Raw genomic sequence first — 25,859 nt, forward strand, 5'->3', positions numbered from 1 at the left:
CCTTTGTACTAGGGGAGACTTTTCACACTGGTTCCCATTGACTTCAATTTAATTAAAGCATCTTGATGCCATAATCAGTCAAATACTGCCTCGATGTCAAGGGCAGTCACACTGACTTCAACTGAATGGATGGTCTCAATCATAGACAAAGATGAGCTCCTTGCACTTATTGTTAGAGGTGAGGGTGGAGAAGCATTTAAGTTAATAGTTTGTGGTAGAGAAAAGAAACATCTTTGCATTCCAGTATGATCCTGAAATAGTAAGTAGCTTCGCAGCAGAGAGGGGGAGCCAATAGTTGTTGTATGTTCCTGCAATGAATGGTTGCACCAGTTATTTGCTGCAAACTTTCAAGTCTGTGTCCCTTGGAATTAAAGGACCGAAGCTGAGGACCATATCGGAGGACAGCACCAGAAACATATCTATGCCCAAGCCTGTCATCACCAAACATTAACCCACACAGAGCTTACTGGATACTAATCCGGAGCAAAAATCTAACTCAGAAGACAACTGTAGTGCCTCTGTAGCCACAATGGCTCCAGCAGAAACTGGACAAACTGAAGACCTTTCCAAGGAAATGGGTCTATTTGACTTCACATATCAGGATGCACAATAATAGAACGTAGCACGATATCCCAGGGTCATCACAAACTTAGTTGAAGATACGAGAGCACTGTGGATTGCAGCACGGCTCAACACCAAGGGCAATTAGGGATGGGCAATAAATGGTGGCCTAGCCAGCATTACCCCTATCCCATGAAGGAACAATAAAAACTGAGATACTCACAAAGTGCCTATGGTGTTGCCCTGTTAGCTGATGAAAATTAAAGTTTTACAAATATACATCCACATACACGTTGACAATGGAGTTGGACGAGACACATCAAACTCAACAAAGCCTGCAACTGCATCCTAATAGCTGCACTGTATAACAAATTGAATGGGAAATCTGGATATTGTAATTAATAGTAAACACGGACAGTAAGGCAAGATTCAAAAAGATTGACAAGATGGCAGGGGAGCGTGTTTATACAAGATTTTTAAAATATTGGTTTAAAGAACAAACGCTAACGTTGTTCCAATATGAATGAGAGAATAAGAAAACTGTCTTATTGCCAACCCTGAAACCTACGATTGACAATTCTAAATTAATCTCTTAAGCTTTGCCAGTGCCGTTTCATAGCCCCAGTTCCCACCAGCCCTGACAAAAGTTTATTTTGTTTGTACCTCGATCCGCTGCGAGAGTCTAGTGCTTCCTGAAACGGGTTCCTGGTTATCAGTTTTCCCCGGTGGGATGAACTTGAATTTTTTTGCTGCGTTGCCGCTGAGCTGACTCGGAGCTGCAGATCTTCTCATTTCACGCAGTTATCACCTTGGCACCGGAAGAGGAATATGTGAGTGTCCGTACATAAATTAGACCCTGTGGTTAAAGAGCGCCTGATGCCCACCTGATTACTCCGGCTGATCAATGGGGCAACAATGTTGCTGCTGCTTCATTTCGTGTTTCCCGCCTTCCCGGAGGTCCCCGAAGTGCTACATAATGCGCATGTGCAGGTCTTTCAGCTCAGCTATTAAATGTTGGTATTAGCCACTAACAAAAAAACTGCCAAGAAAAACAGTTCAGGATGAGGCCGACAATGAGCCAAGGACTTGCCTTTCGAATGAAATGGAATTGAGCAATCAAATAATTATGCAATTCTGCCATCCTTTTATGGTACTTATTTTGCAATATTATGTTTTAAACTACTTACCGTGCTACCGCTCACTGTGCCTATATGTCCCTTTGCAAAGCAGATATGGAAAAAGATACAATGTTTTTTTATCAGGGTTCATCGCCAGCAGCACTATAACTTTAGACTGTGCTCCAAACAGAACGTAAACTGAGGTAAACTGCTGGAGGACTATCAACTCAGTAAAAGATGCGCTTTGATCTGCCCAAAACTTGCTGTTCTTCCAGTTCAAAGAGCTGTCAACGAGCGAGTGTTGTAGAGTGGCACATTCAAAGGTCCAGGACTACCATGCTGAAGGATAAATGAAAGCTTGGGGCAGTCACAGCAAAGGTTCAATTGGGACATTCCACATTCTAAGGCCCTCCCCCCATAGTACAAAATCTTCAGAAGAGCAGGAGCAGGTCATTTGGCCCACTGAGCCTGCTCCACCATTCAGTAAGATTATGGCTGTTAAGATTAAGATTGTGGCATTAATAACATTTGCCTGCCTGTTCCCATAACATTTGACTCCCTTCAAATCAAAAATCTATCTAACTCAGTCTTAAATGTAGTTCAATGACCCACACTCTACTGGTCTCAGGGGTAGAATGTTCCAAAGATTAACGATCCTCTGAGAGAAGGAATTCCTCCTCATCTCTGTCTTAAATGGAAGACCCCTTATTTTTAAAGTGCTCCCTAGTTCCAGATTCCCCATTCCTCTCAACGTCTATCCTGTCAAAGCCCATTCTTTTTTTAATTCATTCATGGGATGTGGGTGTCGCTGGCTGGGCCAGCATTTATTGCCCTTGAGAAGGTAGTGGTGAGCTGCCTTTTTGAATCGCTGCAGTTCATGTAGTGTAGGTACACCCACAGTGCTGTTAGGGAGGGAGTTCCAGGATTTTGATCCAGCGACAGTGAAGGAATAGTAACATATTTCCAAGACAGGATGGTGAGTGGTTTGGAGGGGAACTTCCAGGTGGTGGTGTTCTTATGTGCCTGCTGCCCTTGTCCTTCTCGATGGTAGTAGTTGTGGGTTTGGAAGGTGCTGCCTAAGGCGTCTTGGTGAGTTTTTGCAGAGCATCGTGTGGATGGTACACACTGCTGCTGCTGTGCGCCAGTGGTGGAGGGAGTGAATACTTGTGGAAGGGTTGCCAATCAAGCCAGCTGCTTTGTCCTGGATGGTGTCAAGCTTCTTGAGTATTGTTCGAGATGAACTCATCCAGACAAGTGAAGAGAATTCCTTCACACTCCTGACTCATGCCTTGTAGATGGTGGACAGGCTTTGGGGTGTCAGGAGGTGAGTTACTCGCCGCAGGATTCCTAGCCTCGAACTGCTCTTGTAGCCACAGTATTAATGTGACTAGTCCAGTTTAGTTTCTGGTCAATGGTAAACCCCCCAGGATGTTAATAGTAGGGAATTCAGGATGGTAATGCCATTGAATGTCAAGGGGCGATGGTTGGATTCCCTCTTGTAGGAGATGGCCATTCCCTGGCATTTGTGTGGCACGAAATGCCACTTGTCAGCCCAAGCCTGGATATTGTCCAGGTGTTGCTGCATTTGGACCTGGACTGCTTCAGTATCTGAGGAGTTGCAAATGGTGCTGAACATTGTGCAATCATCAGCAAACATTCCAACTTCTGACCTCATGATGGAAGGTAGGTCATTGAAGAAGCAGCTGAAGATAGTTGAGCCTTGAGGGTAATGTGGTTCCGCTACGTAAGAAGGGTTGTAGAGATAAGCCAGGGAACTACAGGCCAGTGAGTCTCATGTCAGTGGTAGGGAAACTATTAGAGAAAGTTCTGAAGGAGAGTATCTATCTCCACTTGGAGAGGCAAGGTTTGATCAGGGATAGTCAGCATAGCTTTGTCGGAGGGAGGTCATGCCTAACAAATTTGATTGAATTTTTTGAAGAGGTGACCAAGTGTGTAGATGAGGGTAGTGCAGTTGATGTAGTTTATATGGATTTCAGCAAAGCCTTTGACAAGGTCCCACATGGGAGACTTATAAAGAAGGTAAATGCACATGGGAGACCGTGTAATTTGATAAGGTGGATTCAAAATTGGCTTAGTTGTAGGAGGCAGAGAGTGATGACAGAAGGATGCTTTAGTGACTGGAAGCCAGTATCCAGTGGCATACCACAGGGATATGTGGTGTGAGGTGATACACTTTGGTAGGAGTAATTTGACAAAGAAGTATTTAATGAGCGGCATGACACTAGGAAGTTCTGAGGAAGAAAGGAACCTTGGTGTGTGTGTCCATAGATCTCTGAAGGCAGAAGGGCATGTTAGTGGGGTGGTGAAAAAGGCATTTGGGACACTTGCTTTTATCATTCGAGGCATAGAATTCAAAAGTAGGGAGGTCATGTTGGAGGTGTATAGAACTTAGTGAGGCCACAGCTGGAGTACCGTGTGCAGTTCTGCTCGCCACATTATAGGAAGGATGCGATTGTACGGGAGGGGATGCAGAGGAGATTCACCAGGATGTTGCCTGGAATGAAACATTTAAGTTATGAAGAGATGTTGGATAGACTTGGGATGTTTTCGTTGGAGCAGAGAAGACTGAGGGGTGACCTGATCGAGGTGTACAAGATTATGAGGGGCGTGGACAGGGTGGATAGGGAGCAGCTGTTCCCCTTAGTTGAAGGGTCAGTCACAAGGGGGCATAAGTTCAAAGTGAAGGGCAGGAGGTTTAGGGGGGATGTGAGGAAAAACTTTTTTACCCAGTGGGTGGTGACGGTCTGGAATGCACTACCTGGGAGGGTGGTGGAGGCAGGTTGCCTCATATCCTTTAAAAAGCACCTGGATGAGCACTTGGCACATCATAACATTCAAGGCTATGAGCCAAGTGCTGGTAAATGGGATTGGTAGTTAGGTCAGGTGTTTCTCACGTGTCAGTGCAGACTCGATGGGCCGATGGGCCGAAGGGCCTCTTCTGCACTGTAATTCTGTGTGATTCTGTGATTCTCAGTCACTACTCTGTGGAACTCCTGCAGTGATGTCTTGGAACTGAGATGAATGACCTCCAACAACCACGACCATCTTCCTTTGTGCTAGATATGACTCCAACCAATGGCGAGTTTATCCCCTGATTCCTGTTGACTCCAGTTTTGCTCAGGCTCCTTGATGCCACACTAAGTCAAATGATGCTTTGAAGTCAAGAGCAGTCACTCTCACCTCACTCTCACCTCACCTCTGGAGTTCAGCTCTTTTTTGTCCATGTTTGAACCAAGGCTATGATAAAGTCAGGAGCTGAGTGACCCTGGCAGAACCCAAAATGATCATCAGTGAGCAGATTACTGCTAAGCTAGTGCCAATTGATGGCACTGATGATGATCCCTTCCATCACTTTACTAATGATCGAGAGTAGACTGATGGGGCAGTAATTGGCTGGGTTGGACTTGTCCCTCTTTTTGTGGATAGGACATACCTGGGCAATTTTCCACATTGCTGGGTAGGTGTCAGTGCTGTAACTGTACTGGTACAGCTTGGCGAGCGGCGCAGCAAGTTCTGGAGCACAAATCTTAAGTACCATTGCTGGAATATTGTCAGGGCCCATAGGCTTTACAGTTTCCAGTGCCTTCAGCAGTTTCTTGATATCACATGGACTGAATCAAATTGACTGAAGACTGGCATCTGTGAGGCTGTGGACCTCTGGAGAAGGCCGAGATGGATCATCTGCTCGGCACTTCTGGCTGAAGATTTTTTAAAAATTCATTAACAAGATGTGGGCTTCGCTGGCTGTGCTAGCATTTATTGCCCATTCCCTAGTCGCCCTTGAGAAGGTGGTGCTGAGCTGCCTTCTTGAACCGCTCAAGTCCATGTGGTGTAGGTCCACCCACAGTTCTGTTAGGAAGGCTGTTCCATGATTTTGACCTAGTGACAGTGAAGGAACAGCAACATATTTCCTAGTCAGGATGGTGAGTGATTTTTACAAATGCTTCAGTCCTCTTTTTTGCACTGATATGCCGGGCTCCTTCATCATTGAGGATGGGGATATTTGTGGAGCCTCCTCCTCCAGTGAGCTGTTTAATTGTCTGCCACCATTCACGACTGGATGTGGCAAGACTGCAGAGCTTAGATGTGATCTGTTGGTTGTGGAATTGCTTTGGTCTGTCTATTGCATGCTGTTTACACTGTTTAGCACACAAGCAGTCCTGAGTTGTGTCTTCACCCAGGTTGGCACCTCATTTTTAGGTATGCCTGGTGCTACCCCTTCCTGCACTCTTCATTGAACCAGGGTTGATCCTCTGACTTGCTGGGATGGTAGATTGGGGGAGATTTCCAGTGCTATGAGGTTACAGATTGTGTTTGAGTACAATTCTGCTGCTGCTGATGGCCCATGGCCAGTCTTGGGCATGGATGTCCAGTCTTGAGTTGCTAGATCCGTTCAAAATCTATCCCATTTAGCACGATGATAGTGCCACACAACACGATGGAGGGTAACCTCAATGTGAAGACGGGACATCACCTCCACAGTGCAGTGGTCACTCCTACCAATACTATCATGGACAGATGCTTCTGCAGCAGGAAGGTTGGTGAGGATGAGTTCAAGTTGTTTTTTCCCTCTTGTTGGTTCCCTCACCAGCTGTCGCAGAGCCAGTCTAGCAGCTTTGCCCTTTAGGACTTGGCCAGCTTGGTCTGTAGTAGTTGGATTTGTCCTGCTTTTTATGGACAGGACATACCTTGGCAATTTTCCGCATTGGCGGGTCCGGGTGGTAGGTGGTAATGAGCAGGAAGTTTCCTTGCCCATGTTTTACCTGATGCCATAAGACTTCATGGGGTCCAGAGTCGATGTTGAGAACTCCCAGGGTAACTTCCTCCCAATTGTGCTCCCATCTCTGCTGGATGGTGATGGTAATGTCTGGGACATAATCTGCAAGGTATGATTCCGTGAGTATGACCATGTCAGGCTGTTGCTTGACTAATCTGTGAGACAGCTCTCTCAATTTTGGCTCAAGCCCCCAGATGTTAGTAAGGAGGACTTTGCAGGGTCGACAGAACTGAGTTTGCCATTGTCGTTTCCAGTGCCTAGGTCAATGCCAGGTAGATTGTCCAGTTTCATTCCTTATTGCCTTTTTAGTGGTTTGTTACAACTGAGTGGCTTGCTAGGCCATTTCAGAGGGCATTTAAGAGTCAACCACAATGAGAGACCAGGTAAGGATAGCAGATTTCCTTCCCTAAAGGGCGTTAGTGAACTAGATGGATTTTACGACAATTGTCAATGGTTTCATGGTCATCGTTAGACTTTTATTTCCAGATTTTTTTTATTGAATTTGAATTCAAATTCCACCATCTGATACAATGGGATTTGGACTTGGGTCTCCAGAACATTACCCTGGGTCTCTGGATTACTAGTCCTGTGACAATACCACTACATCACCACTTCTCTGGCTCTCTACTCAATCTTTCCTCATAAGAGCTCATGGGATTGAGGATAACGTACTAGAATGGATTAAGAATTGGTTAACAGACAGAAAACAGAGTAGGGATAATGGATCATTCTCAGGGTGGTAGGCTGTGACTAGTGGGGTATCACAAGGATCAGTACTTGAGCCCCAGCTATTCACAATATATATCAATAATTGGGGACCAAATGCAATGGTTCCAAGTTTGAGAATAACACAAAACTTGGTGGAAATGTGAGTTATGAGAAGGACACAAAGAGGCTTCAAGGAGATTTAGACAGACTAAGTGAGTGGGCAAGAACATGGCAGATGCAATATAACGTGGAAAAATTTGAAGTTATCCACTTTGGTAGGAAAAACAGAAATGGAGAGTGTTTTTTTAATGTGGAGGGATTGGGGAATGTTAATGTCCAAAGGGACCTGGGTGTGCTTGTCCATAAGTCACTGAAAGCTATCATGCAGGTGCAACAAGCAATTAGGAAGGCAAATGATATGTTAATCCTTATTGCAAGGGGATTTGAGTATAGGAGTAAGTAAGTCTTGGTGCAGTTGTATAGCGCCTTGGTGAGACCATACCTGGAGTATTGTGTGTAGTTTTGGTCTGCTTTATCTAAGGAAGGATAGAGGGAGTGCAACAAAGGTTCACCAGATTAATTCCTGGGATGGCGCGGTTGTCCTGTGAGGAAAGATTGAAGAGTCTGGGCCTGTATCTCTGGAGTTTAGAAGAATGAGAAGTGATCTAATTTAAGTGAGCAAAATTCTTACAGGGCTCGACGTGGTGGATGCAGGGAGGATGTTTCCCCTGGTTGGCGGGGGATGTCTAGAACCACGGAAAACAGTCTCAGAATAAGAGGTAGGCCATTTAGGACCGAGCTGAGGAGGAATTTCTTCAGTCAAGAGGGTGGCGAATCTTTGGAATTGTCTACCCCAAAGGGCTGTGGGGGCTTAGTCATTGAGTATGTTCAAGTTGTCAATTAATGATATTATCATGAAGGCACCCCTAGATGACAGTGATCATAATATGACTGAATTTTACGTTCAGTTTGAAGGAGAGAAGAGTGAGTCCAAGACTAGTATTTTAAACTTAAATAAGGGCAATTATGAGGGCATGAAGGCAGAGATAGCTAAAGTGAACTGGCAAATTAGATTAAGGGATAGGTCAATAGAGATGCAGCAGCAGTCATTTAAAGGAACATTTCAGAATACACAGAATATATACATTTCAACGAGAAAGAAAAGTTCCAAGAAGAGGACCACTATCTGTGTTTAGCTAAAAAAGTTAAAGATAGCGGGCCATAACGTCCGATGGAGTTGCAATTGAGTTGGATTCCCACTCCACTCGATAGTTCTTACTATCCAGCCATTCCTCTCTCATACGACCTTCTGACTTAGGCGGGGTGAGATCTGAGCAGCAGCTTGTGCCCGGGCCTAGCATCGAGGGCTGTAGGGTTGCAGGTAAGTAAGCAAGTAAAGTGGCCCCTTTTTATGGCACTAGCTGCTGTAAACCAGTTAGGTTTAAAGGTCCAGCAGGTTTAGAGGTCTTTGACAAGTCATGGAGAAGGTAAATGCAGAAAGGCTATGTGGAAAATTGCCTAGGTATGTCCTGTACACAAAACAAATCCAACCCAGCTAATTACCGTCCCATCAGTCTACTCTCAATCATCAGTAAATTAATGGCAGGAGTCATCAACAGTGCTATCAAGCGGCACTTGCTTGGCAATAACCTGCTCATTGACGCCAGGGTTCCATCAGGGCCACTCAGCTCCTGACCTCATTACAGCCTTGGTTCAACATGGACAAAAGAGCTGAACTCCTGAGGTGAGGTGAGAGTGACTGCCCTTGACACCAAGGCCGCACTTGACCGAGTGTAGCACCAAGGAGCCTGAGCAAAACTGGAGTCAATGGGAATCAGGGGGAAAGCAGATAGATGGGAACACCACCACCTGAAAGTTTCCCTCCAAGTCACTCACCATCCTGACTTGGAAATATATCACCATTCCTTCATTGTCGCTGGGTCAAAATCCTGGAACTCCCTTCCTAACACCACTGTGGGTGTACCTACACCACATGGCCTGCAGCGGTTCAAGAAGGCAGCTCTCCACCGCCTTCTCAAGGGCAACTAGGGATGGGCAATAAATGCTGGCCCAGCCAGCGAAGCCCACACCCTGTGAATGAATAAAAAAAACTTTCCACTGGTTAGAGTCATACCTAGCACAAAAGAAGATGGTTGTGGTTGTTGGACGTCAGTCATCTCAGCTCCAGGACATCAGTGCAGGAGTTCCTCAGGGTAATGTCCTGGTCCCAACCATCTTCAGCTGCTTCATTAATGACCTTCCTTCCATCATAAGGTCAGAAGTGGGGATGTTCACTGATAATTGCACAACGTTCAGCACTATTTGCAACTCCTCAGATACTGAAGCAGTCCATATCCAAATGCAGCAAGATCCGGACAATATCCAGGCTTGGGCTGATACATGGAAAGTAACATTCGCACCACACAAGTGCCAGGCAATGACCATCTCCAACAAGAGAGAATCTAACCATTGCCCCATGACATTCAATGGCATTACCATCACCGAATCCTCCACTAACAACATCCTGGGGGATACCATTGACCAGAAACTGAACTGGACTAGCCATATAAATACTGTGGCCACAAGAGCAGGTCAGAGGCGAAGAATCCTGTGACAAACAACTAACCTCCTGACTCCCCAAAGCCTGTCCACCATCTACAAGGCACAAGTCAGGAGTGTGATGGAATAATCCCCACTTGCCTAGATGAGTGCAGTTCTCTCAACACTCAAGAAGCTCGATGCCATGCAGGACAATGCAGCCCGCTTGATTGGCGCCATATCCACAAACATTCACTCCCTCCACCACCGACATAAAGTACCAGCAGTTTATAGCACCTACAAGATGCATTGCAAACATTCACCAAGGCTCCATAGACTGCACCTTCCAAACTCACGACCACTATCATCTAGAAGGACAAGGGCAGCAGATAGATGGGAACACCACCACCAGAGAGACAAAAAGCATGAAACTACAGGCCAGTTAACTTAACATCTGTCAGAGGGAAAATGTTAGACGCTATTTTTAAAGACATTATAGCAGAGTACATAAGTAAATTCAAGTTAATCAGACAGAGTCAACATAGTATATAAAAACAGAACATGCTGGAAAAATTCAGCAGGTCTGGCTGCATCCGTGAAGAGAGAAACAGAGGTAACATTTCGAGTCCGTATGACTCTCTCCACAGATGCTGCCAGATCTGCTGAGTTTTTCCAGCATTTTGATTGTATTTCAGATTTCTAGCATCCATAGTGTTTTACTTTAATTTTAAAGTCAACATTGTTTGTGAGCAGGAAATCATGGTTAACCAATTTTTTGGAGTTCTTTGTAGAAGTAACATGTGCTATGGATAAAGGGGAACCAGTGGATGTACTGTACTTAGATTTCCAGAAGGCATTTGATTAAAGTGCCACATCAAACGTTATTGCAGAAAATGAAAGTGCATGGTGTAGGGAGAACATATTGGCATGGATAGAAGATTGGCTAGCTAACAGGAAACAGAGAGTAGGCAAAAATGGGTCATTTTCTGGTTGGCAAGATGTAACGAGTGCTGTGCCACAGGGATCAGTGCTGAGGCCTCAACATTTTACAATTTATATAAATGACTTGGATGAAGGTCCAAAGGTATGGTTGCTAAATTTGCTGATGCACATAAGGTTACTTAATAAGATAAGAGCCCATGGTGTTGGGGGTAGTATATTAGCATGGATAGAGGATTGGCTAACTAATAGAAGACAGAGAGTTGGGGTAAGGGGGGCATTTTCAGGATGGCAACCTGTAACTAGTGGAATGCCACAGGGATCAGTGCTAGGGCCACAATTATTTCCAATATATATTAATGACTTGGATGAAGGAAGTGAATGTATGATCACCAAGTTTGCAGATGACACAAAAATAGGTCGGAAGGCAAGTGGACTACAGAGGGATATAGATAGGTTAAGTGAGTGGGAAAAAACTTGGCAGATGGAATATAATGTTGGCAGGAAGAATAGAGGAGTTGAATATTATTTAAATGGAGAAACATTGCAGAATGCTACAGCACAGAGGGATTTGGGGGTCCTCGTTCATGAATCACAAAAAGCTAGCATACAAGTTCAGCAGGTAATAGGGAAGGCAAATGGAATGTTGGCCTTTATTTCAAAGGGAATGGAGTATACAAATAGGGAAGTCTTGCTAAAACTATACAAGGCACTAGTTAGACCACACTTAGAATACTGTGAACAGTTTTAGTCCCCTTACCTAAGAAAAGATATACTGGCATTGAAGGCGGTCCAGAGAAAGTTCACTAGGTTGATTCGGGGGATGGAGGGATTTTCTTATGAGGAGAGATTGAATAGGTTGGGCATGTACTCACTGGAGTTTGGAAGAATGAGAGGTGACCTTATTGAAACATATAAGATTCTTAGGGGGCTTGACAGGGTAGATGCTGAGAGTTTGTTTCCCCTTGTGGGAGAGTCTAAGACCAAAGGGCATAATCTCAGAGTATGGGGTCGCCCATTTAAGACAGAGATGAGGAGGAATTTCTTCTCTCAGAGTGCAGTGAATCTGTGGAATTCTTTACCACAGAGGGCTGTAGAGATTGGGTCGTTAAGTATATTCAAGGCTGAGATAGACAGATTTTTAATCAGTAAGGGAATAAAGGGCTACGGGGAAAAGACAGGAAAGTGGAATTGAGGATTATCAGATCAGCCATGATCTCATTGAATGGCGGAGCAGACTTGATGGGCTGAATGGCCTACTTAAACTCCTACGTCTTATTGTCTTATGGCACAAAGATAGATAGGAAAGTAACTTGTGAAGTGGGCAAAGATCTGGCAAATGGAGTAGAATGTGTCCATCTTGATAGGAAGAATAAAAAAGAAGCATATTATCTAAATAGTGAGAGATTTCAGAGCTCTGAGATGCAGAGGGATCTGGGTGTCCTAGTTCATGAATTATAAAAGGTTAGTACGCAGGTACAGCAAGTAATTTGGATAGCTAATAAAATGTTATTGTTTATTGCAATGGGAATTTAATCCAAAAGTAGAAAGGTCATCCTTCAGTTATGCAGGGCATTGGTAAGACCACATCTGGAGTACAGTGTATGGTATTGGTCTCCTTATTTAAGGAAGGATGTAAATGCATTGGAAGCAGTTCAGAGAAGGTTTACTAGACTAATACCTGAAATGGGAGGGTTGTCTTATGAGGAAAGATTGCACAGGCTAGGCTTGTATCCATTGGAGTTTAGAAGAGTAAGGGGCGACTTGATTGAAACATATAAGATCCTGAGGGGTCTTGACAGGGTAGATGTGGAAAGGATGTTACCTCTTGTGGAAGAATTTAGAACAAGGGGTCACTGTTTAAAAATAAGGGGTTGCCCATTTAAGACAGAGATTAGGAGAATTTTTTTGTCTGAGGGTGGTGAATCTTTGGAATTCTCTTCCTCAAAAGGTGGTTGAAGCAGAGTCTTTGAATATTTTTAAGGCAGAGGTAGATAGATTCTTGATAAGCAAGATGGTGAAAGGTTATCAGAGTATGTGGGGTTGTGGAGTTGAGGTTGAGAATGTGGAGTTAAGGTTGCAATTAGATCAGCCATGATATTACCGGATGGCGGTGCAGGCTCAAGGAGCCGAGTGGTTACTCTAATTCGTATGCTTCTCTGTTGAAAGCAGAGCTCAATAGATTTCTAGATACAGATGACATAAAGGGATACAGGGATAGTTTGGGAAGATGGCATTGAGGTAGAAGATCAGCCATGATCTGGTTAAATGCCCGAGCAGGCTCATGGGGCTGAATGACCTACCCATGCTCCTATGTTCCTAAGTGAACCCCTTCATCCCAGGAATCAGCCTAGAGAACATTCTCTGAACTACTTCCAATGCAAATATATCCCTCCTTAAGTACATAAACCAACAATGTACACAATACTCTAGGTATGATCTATCCTATGCCCTATACAGTTGTAGCAAGACTTGCCAACTTTTATGCTCCATCCTCCTTGTAATAAAGGCCAGTATTTCATTTACCAAGATGCTGGAAACCATGTAAAACCTCTCAGGCTTTATGTACCAGAGAATGTTTGACATGTATACATTAATGTACAATGTACATTGGTGAAATCATCATCAGTAATATAGAAGGGCTCTAACGCACTGGCAGACATTGCGTACTCCCTTGCCAAGGACATCTCACCGTGGACATAGCCGTGGAAGAGAGCCAGGTAGTCAGGCAGAACAATGGCCTGCTGCCCAGACCTGTTGATGGCCAGCTCAGCCAGGACCAAGATCAGTTCCATGAGGAGGTCCTTCAATCTGGCTGCTCCCCTCCGAATCGGCCAAAGATCAGGTGTGGGACTGACGTGAAGCCAGAGGTTGAGGAGCCGCCCACTCATAATGAAAGAGGGGTTGGAACCTCTCACACTTAGCATAAATGTTAAACACAGGCTCCTCTGATTACAGAAATTGAAGGCGGCACTAACTGTCCTTAGGCTCATCAAGTAGTCCAACACCCCTTCACCAAGTATATTATATAACAGTTCAAATTTGACATTACTTTAATTGCAATACAGATCAGTTTTTTCTAGCACAGTACACTTGCCAAAAAAGGTAATATTTACAATGTATATTTACAGAGGCACTAGAGTGCATCATCACCCCTGGGAATGCCACTTTAATTTGTTAGGTTTCCTTTAAAGTTTCGGGATTTTTTTGTTATAGTTTATCAGTAGTGCACCTTTTAGAATGGGGCATTTATTATCTTTTTTAAGATGTTTAACTTAAAACCTGTTAGCATTGGTTTATATACAAAAGGTGGACTGTTGACTAGAGACCGAAGACAATGGCTTCATTCTTCCCAATATTTAGTTGAAGGAAATTTCTGGTGATCGATTACTAGATATCATACAAGCATTCTGACAGTTTGGAAGCAGATGAGGGGACAACTGACGCAGTGATGAGGTAGGGCTGGGTGGAGTCAGCATGCTTGAGGGAACCAACACTGTGTTTTCAAATGATGTTGCTGAGGGGCTGCATGTAGATGAGATATAGGAGGCAACCAAGGATAGGTTCTTGGGAGCAGGAATAGGACGAGAAGCCATTTAAGGTAATTCTCTGGCCATGATTAGATAGACAGTCTATTTGAGGAAGCTATTCCCATGTCTGAGGATGGTGTTGTAAATAAGTAGCATGCAGATGCTGAAGAGGGAGGCTAAAGATGGATTCCTGAGGCAATAGTGCAAGCATTAGAAGAGAAGAGATTGCTAGAGATACCAGAAATATGTATGCACAGAACTGAGAGTCTATACTAAAAGGAATGGTTTTGTGATGAAAGTATAATAATTTTCATAATATTTTTCTGGTTTTTGTATAGCGGGTTTATGGGTGTAATTATAGGTGGTTCTGTCTGTGTGATTTAATTACATTTGGAGTTAAGTAGACTGCAAGCTTGAAATCATCAAAAGATGCTAGGTGTAGAAATGTGCTTGACATATTAATGAGTAAATATGGATGCTGGCTTAGCATGTAAGGTGTGATGGGAATTTGCATTTTTAGATAAATGAACAATTTATTTACCATCTTCTCAAATTCATTTTTCAAAGATTTAGTGAAACAAAGTCATCACATGATTATGCACAATAGGTGATTTCTATCTTCAAGTCTTTGTATAAATGCATTTACCAGCTACTCCTTATATTTTTTGTCATTTTACAATACAAAGTTGAATCCCACTCCTTTTTTCTTTTCCCTCTTAAAACACCCTCATCTCCATCCATATGATGTTAAAACTTTTCAAGTAATTTGGTGCTACACGAATCTCAGCATATTATTCATTTCATGCTTTTAATCTACCTTTGTTTCTATGAATTCTTCTATCACTTCAACCAGACTGTTCACAATCTGGGTGTCCTGTTTCACTCTCAGCATAATTTCAGACTCCAAATTCTCTCCAATTGCCCAAATCACTGAATCGCCTATACGTATCTTCAATAACATAAAACATTACTACAATACTTTTCCATAAACAACAGCTGTACACAAGCTCTATACACCGTGTCTCAATCAATCATTACCTCCAACCTACGAACACACATTTGGCTTCCCATACCCTAATGTGTTAAATTTCAAATTCTTGTGCTCATATTATAATTTGTTTAGGCCCCTGTCTCACCATACTTCTGTAACCTCCTTCATTTGTACATATCTTCCAATGATAAACATTTATTTCTTCTGATTCGGCTATGCAACCTCCTTCTATTGTCCCTCCACTAGTGGTAGCGGGTTCTTTGGAATTTCACCCCTGAAGTCCTTCATCTGTTTCCTTTAAAAAATCTCAACCATGCAAGCCTTTGGACACTCCATCTTTCCCTTTCTGTCCTTGCATTAATTTTCCATATTTATTTTAAAGATGTTACATTAATGTAAAGTATTTTTTGTTGTTCCGTTTAGCTATTACTCTGGCTAACTGAAAATCCTACGGAATAGGAAGTTAACTGAGATTCTTAAAATGCAATCCCTGCTCAGTGTGATAGGAGAAAATGGTGGTTGATGCAGGATTCATTGGATTAGCAGGTACTTTAATATTGCTGCCCTGTATATGTCTGTCAAGTCGAGTATAATATTTAAAATATCTCAATTTGTTACAAAATAATGGGCAGATGTGATAATTGCCTTCATTAACGTCAGTGTAACAGAATCTAAATGATAGGAACACGGTTTTAGGCTTTCAACAAATCTCTCGTGGCGAGTGCAACATTTTCAACTTCTCGCCGAGAAATGAGTTAATTTTAAAAAGTCCCAGCGATGAACAGCAGTAAAAATCATTAGTGGTAACGATGACCTTCCCTGCTCCGCATCTTGGAGCAGTGAAATCACCGGGTTTAAAAGCAGTTACCCGTCGATCATCGAACTTACAGTTCATGCACCAATTGCTGAGTTACCATTGACAACAAAAGGCGTAAAGTGCAGCAGGCAACTGGTTTCCGGCATTTTACGGCAGTGGTTGCTGAGCGACGCAAATTGAGAAGCGGAACGGGAGAGGTACTGATTCTGTATGCTTAAACTTGATATACAATGCACAGATATCGATTAAAATTATTGGATGATAAAGAATTTATAACATAGCAACAGGCTAATGGGCCCCCGCAGGTTTAAGTTGGTGTTTATGCTCCAGGGAAGCTTTACCAACATAATCCTTCCGTTCTTTTCTGCTCTATGGATTTGTTTTGCTTCCCCCATATTCATTTTGTCATTCGCCTCAGCCCCACTCCGTGTACTGCCAAGTCCCACATTATGCCCACACTGAGTAAAACTTCTCATGAATTCCTTATTGGATTTATTCGTGACTATCTCATGGCCCGGTACAAAAGGTGAACTGCCGCGGCCCCTGGAAATCCGAAATGAAAACAAAAAATGTTGGAAAGAGTCAGCAAGTCAGGCAGCATCTGGAGGGAGAGAAAAACAGTTAACGTTTCATGTCTGTGACTTTTTGTTAGCTCGGAAAAAGTTACAGATACCATAGGTTTTAACAATGCCAACTTGAATTTATATAGCTCCTTTTAATGTAATAAAACGTCTCCAGGTGCTTCACTATAAAATGGAATATGACACAGAGTCACGTAAGGAGATATTAGGATAGATAACCAAAAGCTTGGTCAAAAAAAATTTTAAGGAGTGACATGAAGGAAGAAAGTGAGGTAGGCTAGGTACTTAGAGCTTGGGGGCCATGTAACTGAAGTTGTGGCCACTGATTCAAATTGGGGTGCGCAAGAGGCTAGAATTAATGGAGTGTAAATGGTGTAGTGGTAATGTCACTGGACTAGTGATGCTGAAGCCCAGGCTAGCGCTCTGGGTACATGGGTTCAAATCCCACTGCAACAACTGGTTAAATTTCAATGGGGAGTTAATAGTAGATAATAAGTAAATGGTGGATGAAATGAACAAACATTTTGCTTCTGTCTTCACTATAGAGGAGAGAAAAAATATTCCAGTAATATTTGTAAATTGGGAGGTGCAAGGAAGAGAGGAACTTGGTGAAATTACAATCACTAGGGAAGCAGTACGGAGCAGGCTGGTTGAGCTGCAGGCTGACAAGTCTCTGGGCCCAGATGGACTTCATCCTAGAGTCTTAAAAGAGGTGGCTAATGAGGTAGTAGATGTGTTGGTATTAATTTTCCAAAATTCCCTAGATTCTGGAAAGGTTCCATCAGACTGGAAAGTAGCAAATATAACCCCTTTATTCGAGAAGGGAGGGAGGCAGCAAACAGGAAACTATAGGCCAGTTAGCTTGACATCTGTTGTGGGGAAGGTGTTAGGATCGATCATTAAAGAGGTTATAGCTGGGCACTTAGAAAAACTCAAGGTAATCAGGAAGAGTCAGCATGGTTTTATGAAAGGGAAATCATGTTTAACCAATTTATTAGAGCTCTTTGAAGGAGTAACCTGTGCAGTGGATAGAGGGAAGACTGTAGACATGCTGTGCTTGGATTTCCAGAAAGCATTTTAGAATGTGCCACATCAAAGATTATTGCAGAAAATAAAAGCTCATGATGTAGGGGGTAACATATTAGCATGGATAGAAGATTGGCTGGTTGGCAGAAAACAGAGTATGCATAAATGGGTCTTTGTCTCATTGGCAGGATATGACAAGTGAAGTCCCGCAGGGGTCTGTGCTGGGGCCTCACATTTTTACAATTTGCATCAGTGACTTAGATGAGGGGATTGAAGGCATGGTAGCTGAATTTGCAGATGAGGCAAAGATAGGTAGGAAAGTATGTTGTGAAGAAGACATAAGCAGTTTGTAGATGGATATACATAAGTTGAGTGAGTGGGCAAAAAATTTGGCAGATAGAGTATAATGTGGGAAAATGTGAAGTTGTTTGCTTTGGCAGGAAGAATAAAAAAGCAGAGTATTACTTATTGGAGAATAACCGCAGAATTCCAAGGTGCAGAGGGATCTAGGTGTTCTCGTGCATGACTCACAAAAAGTTAGTATGTAGGTACAGCATGTGATCAGGAAGGCTAATGGAATGCTATCCTTGATTATGAGATGAGCTGAACATAAAAGTAAGGATGTTATGCTTCAGTTACACAGGACATTGGTGAGACCACATCTCAAATACTGTGTGCAGTTTTGATCTCCTTATTTAAAGAAGGATGTAAATGCATTGGAAGTGGTTCAGAGGAGGTTTATTAGATTGGCACCTGGAAAGAGCCGGTTGTCTTATGAGAATAGGTTGGACAGGGTGGGCTTGTTTCCACTGGAGTTTAGAAGAGTGAAGGGTGACTTGATTGAAGTATATAAGATCCTGACTGGCTGTGTCAAGGTGGACGTGGAAATGATGTTTCCTATTGTGGGTGGCACTGTTTTAAAATTAGGAGTCACACTTTTAGGACAGAGATGAGGAGAAATTATTTCTGAGGGTTGTGTGACTTTGGAACACTCTGCCTCAGAAGGCGGTGGAGGCGGGGTCATTGAATATTTTTAAAGGCAGATGTAGATTCTTGTTTGGCAAGGGAATCAAAGGCTATTGGGGGTACATGGGAATGTGGAACTCAACACAAACAGATTAGCCATGAACATTTTGAATGGCAGAGCAGGCTCAAGGGGCCGAATGGACTACTTTTGTTATTTCGTATGTTATATAGTCACTCACTAATATATAGATACAACCATATCTAATAGGTATTATACTATAAATAACCACTCGCTAACAAAGGTACTGTCATTACCAATTTATAGGAACCTATTAAAATAATACCTTATATTTTAAATCATTATATTGGCTGAAATATAATCCATAATATGACAGTTAACATTTCACAAAAGCAGTTTTAATTTGAAAGTTAGCCTAGAACATTTACCGGCATTTACATTCACCTACTTGCATTTTTCATGTTAGAAAATGGATTTTTTAAAGTCAGTTCCAGCTGTTCTCCCGTCATTGCTTGCATGTAGTCTAGAGTGGAATTGTGATGTTTAGCTGCAAATCTGGTCTGTGCCTTTAAGATCACTACTCAAAGTAGTCAAAGCCAAACTCTACTCAAACTGTTGAAATCAATCCAAGGCTTCCTTTGGTAGGGTGAACATGGGCAGGCAATATAAAATTAGGGGTTAAATTTTGAAGGAGGTGCAGGAGCAGAAAGACCTGGGTGTATATGTGCATAAATCATTGAAAGTGGCAGGAAAGATGGAAAGAGCAGTTTAAAAGCATACAGCATCCTGGGCTTTATCAACAGGGGCATAGAGTACAAGAGCAAGGAGGTTATGCTGAATTTATATAAGACATTCATTAGACCTCAGCTGGAGTATTGTGTACAGTCCTGGGTGCCACATTATATGAAGGATGTGAACACATTGGAGAGAGTACAGAAGAAGTTTACAAGAATGGTTCCAGGGCTGAGAAACTTCATTTATGAAGTTGGATTGGAGAGGTTGGGACTGTTCTCCTTGGAGAGAAGATGGTGGATTTGATAGAAATGTTCAAAATCATGAGAGGGCTGGACAGAGTAGATAAGGAGAAGCTGTTCCCGCTTGTAAAAGGATCAAGAATGAGAGGGCACAGATTTTGCAAAAGAAGCAAACGTAATGCGGGAAAAAAACTTTTTCACACAGCGAGTGGTTTGGGTCTGGAATGTACTGCCTGGAAGTGTGGTGGAGGCAGGTTCAATCGAGGCATTCAAGAGGCCATTAGATGATTATTTGAATAGAAACGATGTGCAAGGGTACGGGGAAAAGGCAGGGCAATGGCGCTAGATCAGAATGCTCATTTGGAGAGACGGTGCAGACATGATGGGCTGAATGGCCACTGCCTTTGCCATTAAAATTCTGTGACAATTGCTTGTGAATTTCAGGTCAACGACTGGCTTTCTCAATTTTAAGATAGTTTTACATTTGTACTGGATTATGTACTAAGAGCAAGATTTGTATATACTGATACATTTTCCAAGCTGCTGATTGTATGATTGTAAGAGGGCAGGGATGAGTTGTGGAAAGAATGGAGAAATGCTTATTGCAAGTGAAAAGATTTGGAAAGATAATGTTAAGTGATCTCCCCAGAGACAGTGAATTGTGTGTGTTTGATTGATTCCTGTAAAATATATTTTTAAAAATTTCCTCGCTCCATTGGAGGTCAACAAATAAATTAACTTCTTCAACCTTAGCTGAATTCCAATACATCGGCATCTCAGTCAGAAGATTGTGGATTAAAACTCGACTCTAGACACTGGAGCACATATTACCAGCTGACAGTTCAATGCAGTACTGAGAGTGCTGTACTATCAGAGTGGCGATCTTTCAGATGGGAGACTGAACTGAGGCTTCCATAGCACTATTCAAAGAAGTGCATGGGAATTCTTACATATGAATTAGGAGCAGGAGTAGGCCATTCAGCCCCTTGAGCCCTCTCTGCCATTCAATAAGATTATTGCTGATTGTGGCCTCAACACCACTATTCTGTGTACCCCCAATACCCTTTGATTCCCTTGTTAGTCAATAATTTATCTACCTCTGATGTACAAATATTCAATGACCCTGCCTCTACCATTCTCCAGGGAAGGGAGTTCCGCAGAATCATGACCCTCTGAGAGAAAAAGATTCTCCTCATCTCTGTGTTAAATGGAAGACCTTTTATTTTTAAATTGTGTCCCCTAGTTCTGGCCTGTCCCACAAGGGGAAACATGCTCTCAGCATCTACTGTGTCAAGCCCTCTCAGGATCTTGTATGTACTTCCATCAACATCGTCAAAACTGCCTATCTAGATGTTACTTCTTTGCTGTTTGTGGGACCTTGTTATGTGCAAATTGAAGGTTGAACCTGCCTTTATTATTACAGTGACTACACTGAAAGATCCTTCATAAGATGTGCAAAAGCATCTTAGTTAAAGGTCATAAAATTTGCTCATAATTAATTAACCTTGCATACACGTGGTTGAAGCAAATTTCTATTTTAAAGGGTTAGAGGGTGGAGATATTGAAACCAATGTGGAGAGAGGGAGAAGAAAAAGAAGGTGAAGGAGGGAAAAGAGGGGGAGATGGGCAGAGAGGTAAAGGTGAGCAAGGATGCTGGTGGAGAAGGAAGGAAGGAAAAGGTAGGAAGAAGATATTGGAATAGGAGGTATCAGAGAGCAGAGGAGGTACAAAAAAGGGGAGAAGGACAGAGATGGAGTGGGGAGAGGGGAATGGGAGTTATCCATCACCTAGAAACAGGAAAAGGTTGGCCATTAAAGGAATATAAAAGGGAACTTTAACCCCCCAAAACTGGTAGGCTTGGGTTGGATGCTAAAATAATCTTAAAACCCACCCACTTCCAGTTTCACTGGAGATGCGAATGGGTGGGCAAGCAAGTAACACACTTCAGGATGTTGTGATACGATGTGCATATACCTTTAAGGGAACACATCTTAAACTGCTGTCAATCATTACACACCTCAACAGGATGTAATGTATTTGTTCCATGACTTCTAATCAGTTTGCAAGCAGCAGAGTAGAGATTAAATGTATAATAGCCTTCGAGTGAACATTATCTGTATATACTCATCTTCAAGAGCCCACATAATTGATTCACCGATCCTTGTGTGTGATTGGTACATTTATGTCAGAGAAAAACGTAACACAGGAGGTCGACTGTCGTTTAAATATTTGCGCCTGAGATTTAATCTTAATTTTAAATGTAACCTGGCAGCTAAAGGAAGTTAAGGATTGCTGGATCTAGCTAAGCTCCTTTTTCCTGTCCTTCCTACACCCACCCCATGGATTGGTCACTCCACCCCAGAACCATGATCTCCCACATCCCCCTTTCCCCAGTCTTTCTGATCAGCCCCCCCCCCCCCACACACACACACACACCCCAGATGCTGCTGACTATGGTCTCTGATTGCCCACCTCCCCCACCCCCCCAATCTTTCTGTCTCTACCACTACGGACCAGCATTTGTTGCCCATCCCTAGTTGCCCTTGAGAAGGTGGTGGTGAGCTGCCTTCTTGAACTGCTGCAGTCTATGTAGTGTAGGTACACTCATGGTGCTGTTAGAAAGGGAGTTCCAGGGTTTTGACCCAGTGACAGTGAAGGAATGGCTATATAATTCCAAGTCAGGATGATGAGTGACTTGAAGGGGAGCTTCCAGGTAGTTGTGTTCCCATCCATCTGTTGCCCTTGTCCTTCTAGATGGTAGTAGTCATGGGTTTGGAAGGTGCTGTCTAAGTAGACTTGGTGAATTCCTGCAGTGCATTTTGTAGATGGTACACACTGCTGCTACTGTGCGTCGGTAGTGGAGGGAGTGAATGCTTGTGGATGTGATGCCAATCAAGTGGGCTGCTTTGTCTTGGATGGTGTCAAGCTTCTTGAGTGTTGTGGGAGCTGCACTCAACAGGCAAAGGGGAGTATTCCATCACACTCCTGACTCGTGCTTTGTAGATAGTGGACAGGCTTTGGAGATTTAGGAGGTGAGTTAGTCGAGCACAATTCCTAGCCTCAGACCTGTCCTTGTAGCCGCAGTATCTATATGGCTAGTCCAGTTCAGTTTCTGGTCAATGGTAACCCCCAGGATGTTGATAGTAGGGGATTCAGTGATGGTAATGCCATTGAGCATCAAGGGGCGATAGATTCTCTCTTGGTGGAGATGGTCATTGCCTGACATTTGTGTGGCGTGAATGTTACTTGCCACTTGTTAGCCCAAGCCTGGATGTTGTCCAGGTCTTGCTGCATTTGGACATGGACTGTTTCAGTATCTGAGGAGTCATAAATGGTGCTGAACATTGTGCAGTTATCAGCAAACACCCCCATTTCAGACCTTATGATGGAAGGAAGGTCATTAATGAAGCAGCTAAAGATGTTTGGGCCGAGGACACTGCCCTGAGGAACTCCTGCAGTGATGTCCTGGAGCTGAGATGACTGACCTCCAATAATCATCTTCCTTTGTGCTAGGTATGACTCCAACCAGTGGAGAGTTTTCCCCCTGATTCCCATTGACTCCAGTTTTGCTAGGGCTCCTTGATACCACACTCGGTCAAGTGCTGCCTTGATGTCAAGGACAGTCACTCTCACCTCACCTCAGTTCAGCTGTTTTGTCCATGTTTGAACCAAGGCTGTAATGAGGTCAGGAGATGAGTGGCCCTGCCGGATCCCAAACCTAAGTGCCACTTGATTGCACTGTTGATGACTCTTTCCATTACATTGCTGATGTTCAAGAGTAGACTGATGGGGCGGTACTTGGCTGGGTTGGATTTGTCCTGCTTTTTGTGTACAGGACGTACCTGGGCAATTTTCCATATAGCCGGGTAGATGCCAGTGTTGTAACTATACCGGAACAGCTTTGCTGCGGGAAGTTCTGGAGCACAAGCCTTCAGTACTATTGCTGGAATGTTGTCAGGGCCCTTAGCCTTTGAAGTGTTCATTGCCTTCGGCTGTTTCTTGATATCACATTGGAGCGAATTGAATTGGCTGAAGACTGGCATCTGTGATGCTGGGGACCTCTGGAGGAGGCTGCGATGGATCATCCACTCGGCACTTCTGGCTGAAGATTGTAGCAATACAATCTTTTGCACTGATGTGTTGGGCTCCTCCATCGTTGAGAATGTGGATATTTATGGTGCTTCCTCCTCCAGTGAGTTGTTTAATTGTCCTCCACCATTCATGACTGGATTTGGCAAGATTGCGGAGCTTAGACTTGATCCGTTGGTTGTGGGATAGCTTAGCTCTGTCTATCATTTGCTGCCTATGCTGTTTGGCATGCAAGTAGTCCTGAGTTATAGCTTCATCAGATTGATACCTTATTTTTAGGTATGCCTGGTGCTGCTCCTGGCATGCTCTCCCTGCACTCTTCATTGAACCATGGTTGATCCCCTGGCTTGGTAATGGTAGAGTGGGGGATATGCCGGCCCATGAGGTTACAGATTGTGTTTCAGTACAATTCTGCTGCTGCTTTTGGCCCACAGTGTCTCTTGGATGCCCAGTCTTGAGTTGCTAGATCTGTTTGAAATCTATCATTTAGCATGTTGATAGTGTCACACAACACGATGGAGGATATCCTCAGTGTGAAGGCAGGATTTTGTCTCCACAAGGACTGTGCGGTGGTCACTCCCACTGAAACTGTCATGTGCAGACGCATTTGTGGCAGGCAGGTCCAGTTTCATTGTAGCAGTTTTTTACAACTGTGTGGCTTGCTAGGGCATTAAGAGCCAGCCAGATTGCTGTATCTGGAGTAATGGTATGGACGACAAGTTTCCTTCCCTAAAGGGCATTAGTGAACCAGATGGGTTTTTACAACAATCTACAATTGTTTCATGGGCATCATTAGACTTTTAATTTTTATCACCATCTGCTGTGGCAGGATTCGAATGTTAAGCTGGGTCTCTGGATTACTAGTCCAGTGACAATGCCATTGTGCCATTGCCTCCCTTGCAACAAAGGTGTTAAAATTGGCTTCTGAAGAAGTCATTTTTTTGAAACATTAACTCTTTTTCTCTCTCCACAGATGCTGCCAGACCTGCTGAGTATTTCCAGCACTTTGTTTTTTTACTTCAGATCTCCAGCATTTGCAGTATTTTGCTTTTATGTTAAAATTGGCTGCTGTGATCTATTAAAAGGAAAGATCAACCAGCTCCTGTTACAGTTATCATGGGGGATTTCAATATGCAGGTAAACTGGGAAAATTAGTTTGGTAGTGGATCCCGAGAAAAGGAATTTGTAGAATGTCTATGAGATGGCTTTTTGGAGCAGCTTGTGGTGGAACCCACTAGGGAACAGGCAATTCTAGATTTAGTGATGTGTAATGAAGCAGATTTGATAAGGGAGCTTAAGGTGAAGGAACCCTTAGGAGGAAGTGAGCATAATATGATAGAATTATCCTGCAATTTGAGAGGAAAAAGCTGGAATCAGATGTAATGGTATTACAGATGAATAAAGGCAACTACAGAGGCATGAGGGAGGAGCTGGCCAGAATTGACTGGGAGATGAGCCTAGCAGGAAAGACAGTGGAACAGCAATGGCAGGAGTTTCTGGGAGTAATTTGGGAGACACAGCAAAAATTCATCCCTAGGAAGAAGAAGCATACTAAAGGGAGGACGAGGCAACCATGGCTGAAAAGGGAAGTCAGGGACAGCATAATTGCTAAAGAGAAAGCATACAATTCGGCGAAGAGCAGTGGGAAACCAGGGGATTGGGAAGTCTACAAAGACCAACAGAGGACAACTAAAAAAGAAATAAGGATGGAGAAGATTAAATATGAGGGTAAACTAGCCAGTAATATAAAAGAAGATTGCAAGAGTTTTTTTAGATATATAAAGGGTAAGAGAGAGGCAAAAGTGGACATTGGGCTGCTGGAAAATGACGCTGGAGAAGTAGTAGTGGGGAACGAAGAAATGGCGGAGGAGCTGAATAGGTACTTTGCATCAGTCTTCACGGTGGAAGACACAAGTAACATCCCCAAAGTTCAAGAGAGTCGGAGGGCAGAGGTGAATATGGTGGCCATTACCAAGGAGAAGGTGCTAGGAAAACTGAAAGGTCTAAAGGTGGATAAATCACCTGGGCCAGATGGATTACATCCCAGAGTTCTGAAGGAGATAGCTGAAGAGATAGTGGAGGCGTTAATGGTGATCTTTCAGGAATCACTGGAGTCAGGGAGGGTCCCAGAGGACTGGAAAATCGCTAATGTAACCCCCCTGTTTAAGAAGGGAGTGAGGCAAAAGACAGGAAATTACATGCCA

The 25,859-nt window shown here is 43.3% G+C and overlaps 2 protein-coding genes across 7 annotated transcripts in view; one reads left to right on the forward strand and one right to left on the reverse strand.

The window, feature by feature from the left end:
- The window catches only part of rad54b (RAD54 homolog B), a 221,420-nt gene extending 205,280 nt beyond the window's left edge, over nt 1-16,140 (reverse strand). Inside the window, exons 1-2 of one of the 3 annotated variants that reach the window (XM_041189921.1) lie at nt 16,072-16,140; nt 1,225-1,369 (exon numbers count right to left, since the gene is read on the reverse strand). In XM_041189921.1, coding sequence (XP_041045855.1) covers nt 1,225-1,353 — 129 coding nt within the window. In that variant the 5' untranslated portion in view covers nt 1,354-1,369; nt 16,072-16,140. Of the gene's footprint in view, nt 1-1,224; nt 1,559-16,071 lie in introns of those variants that run through there. The other 2 variants (XM_041189920.1, XM_041189923.1) reach the window with 2 other exon arrangements.
- The window catches only part of rnf41l (ring finger protein 41, like), a 63,112-nt gene continuing 38,821 nt past the window's right edge, over nt 1,569-25,859 (forward strand). The window contains exons 1-2 of one of the 4 annotated variants that reach the window (XM_041189930.1): nt 1,569-1,711; nt 15,607-15,729. In XM_041189930.1, coding sequence (XP_041045864.1) covers nt 15,696-15,729 — 34 coding nt within the window. In that variant the 5' untranslated portion in view covers nt 1,569-1,711; nt 15,607-15,695. Of the gene's footprint in view, nt 1,712-15,606; nt 15,730-16,144; nt 16,198-25,859 lie in introns of those variants that run through there. The other 3 variants (XM_041189925.1, XM_041189926.1, XM_041189928.1) reach the window with 3 other exon arrangements.

The sequence above is a fragment of the Carcharodon carcharias genome, chromosome 6, assembly GCF_017639515.1.
Source record: "Carcharodon carcharias isolate sCarCar2 chromosome 6, sCarCar2.pri, whole genome shotgun sequence".
In the NCBI taxonomy this organism is placed as follows: domain Eukaryota; kingdom Metazoa; phylum Chordata; class Chondrichthyes; order Lamniformes; family Lamnidae; genus Carcharodon; species Carcharodon carcharias.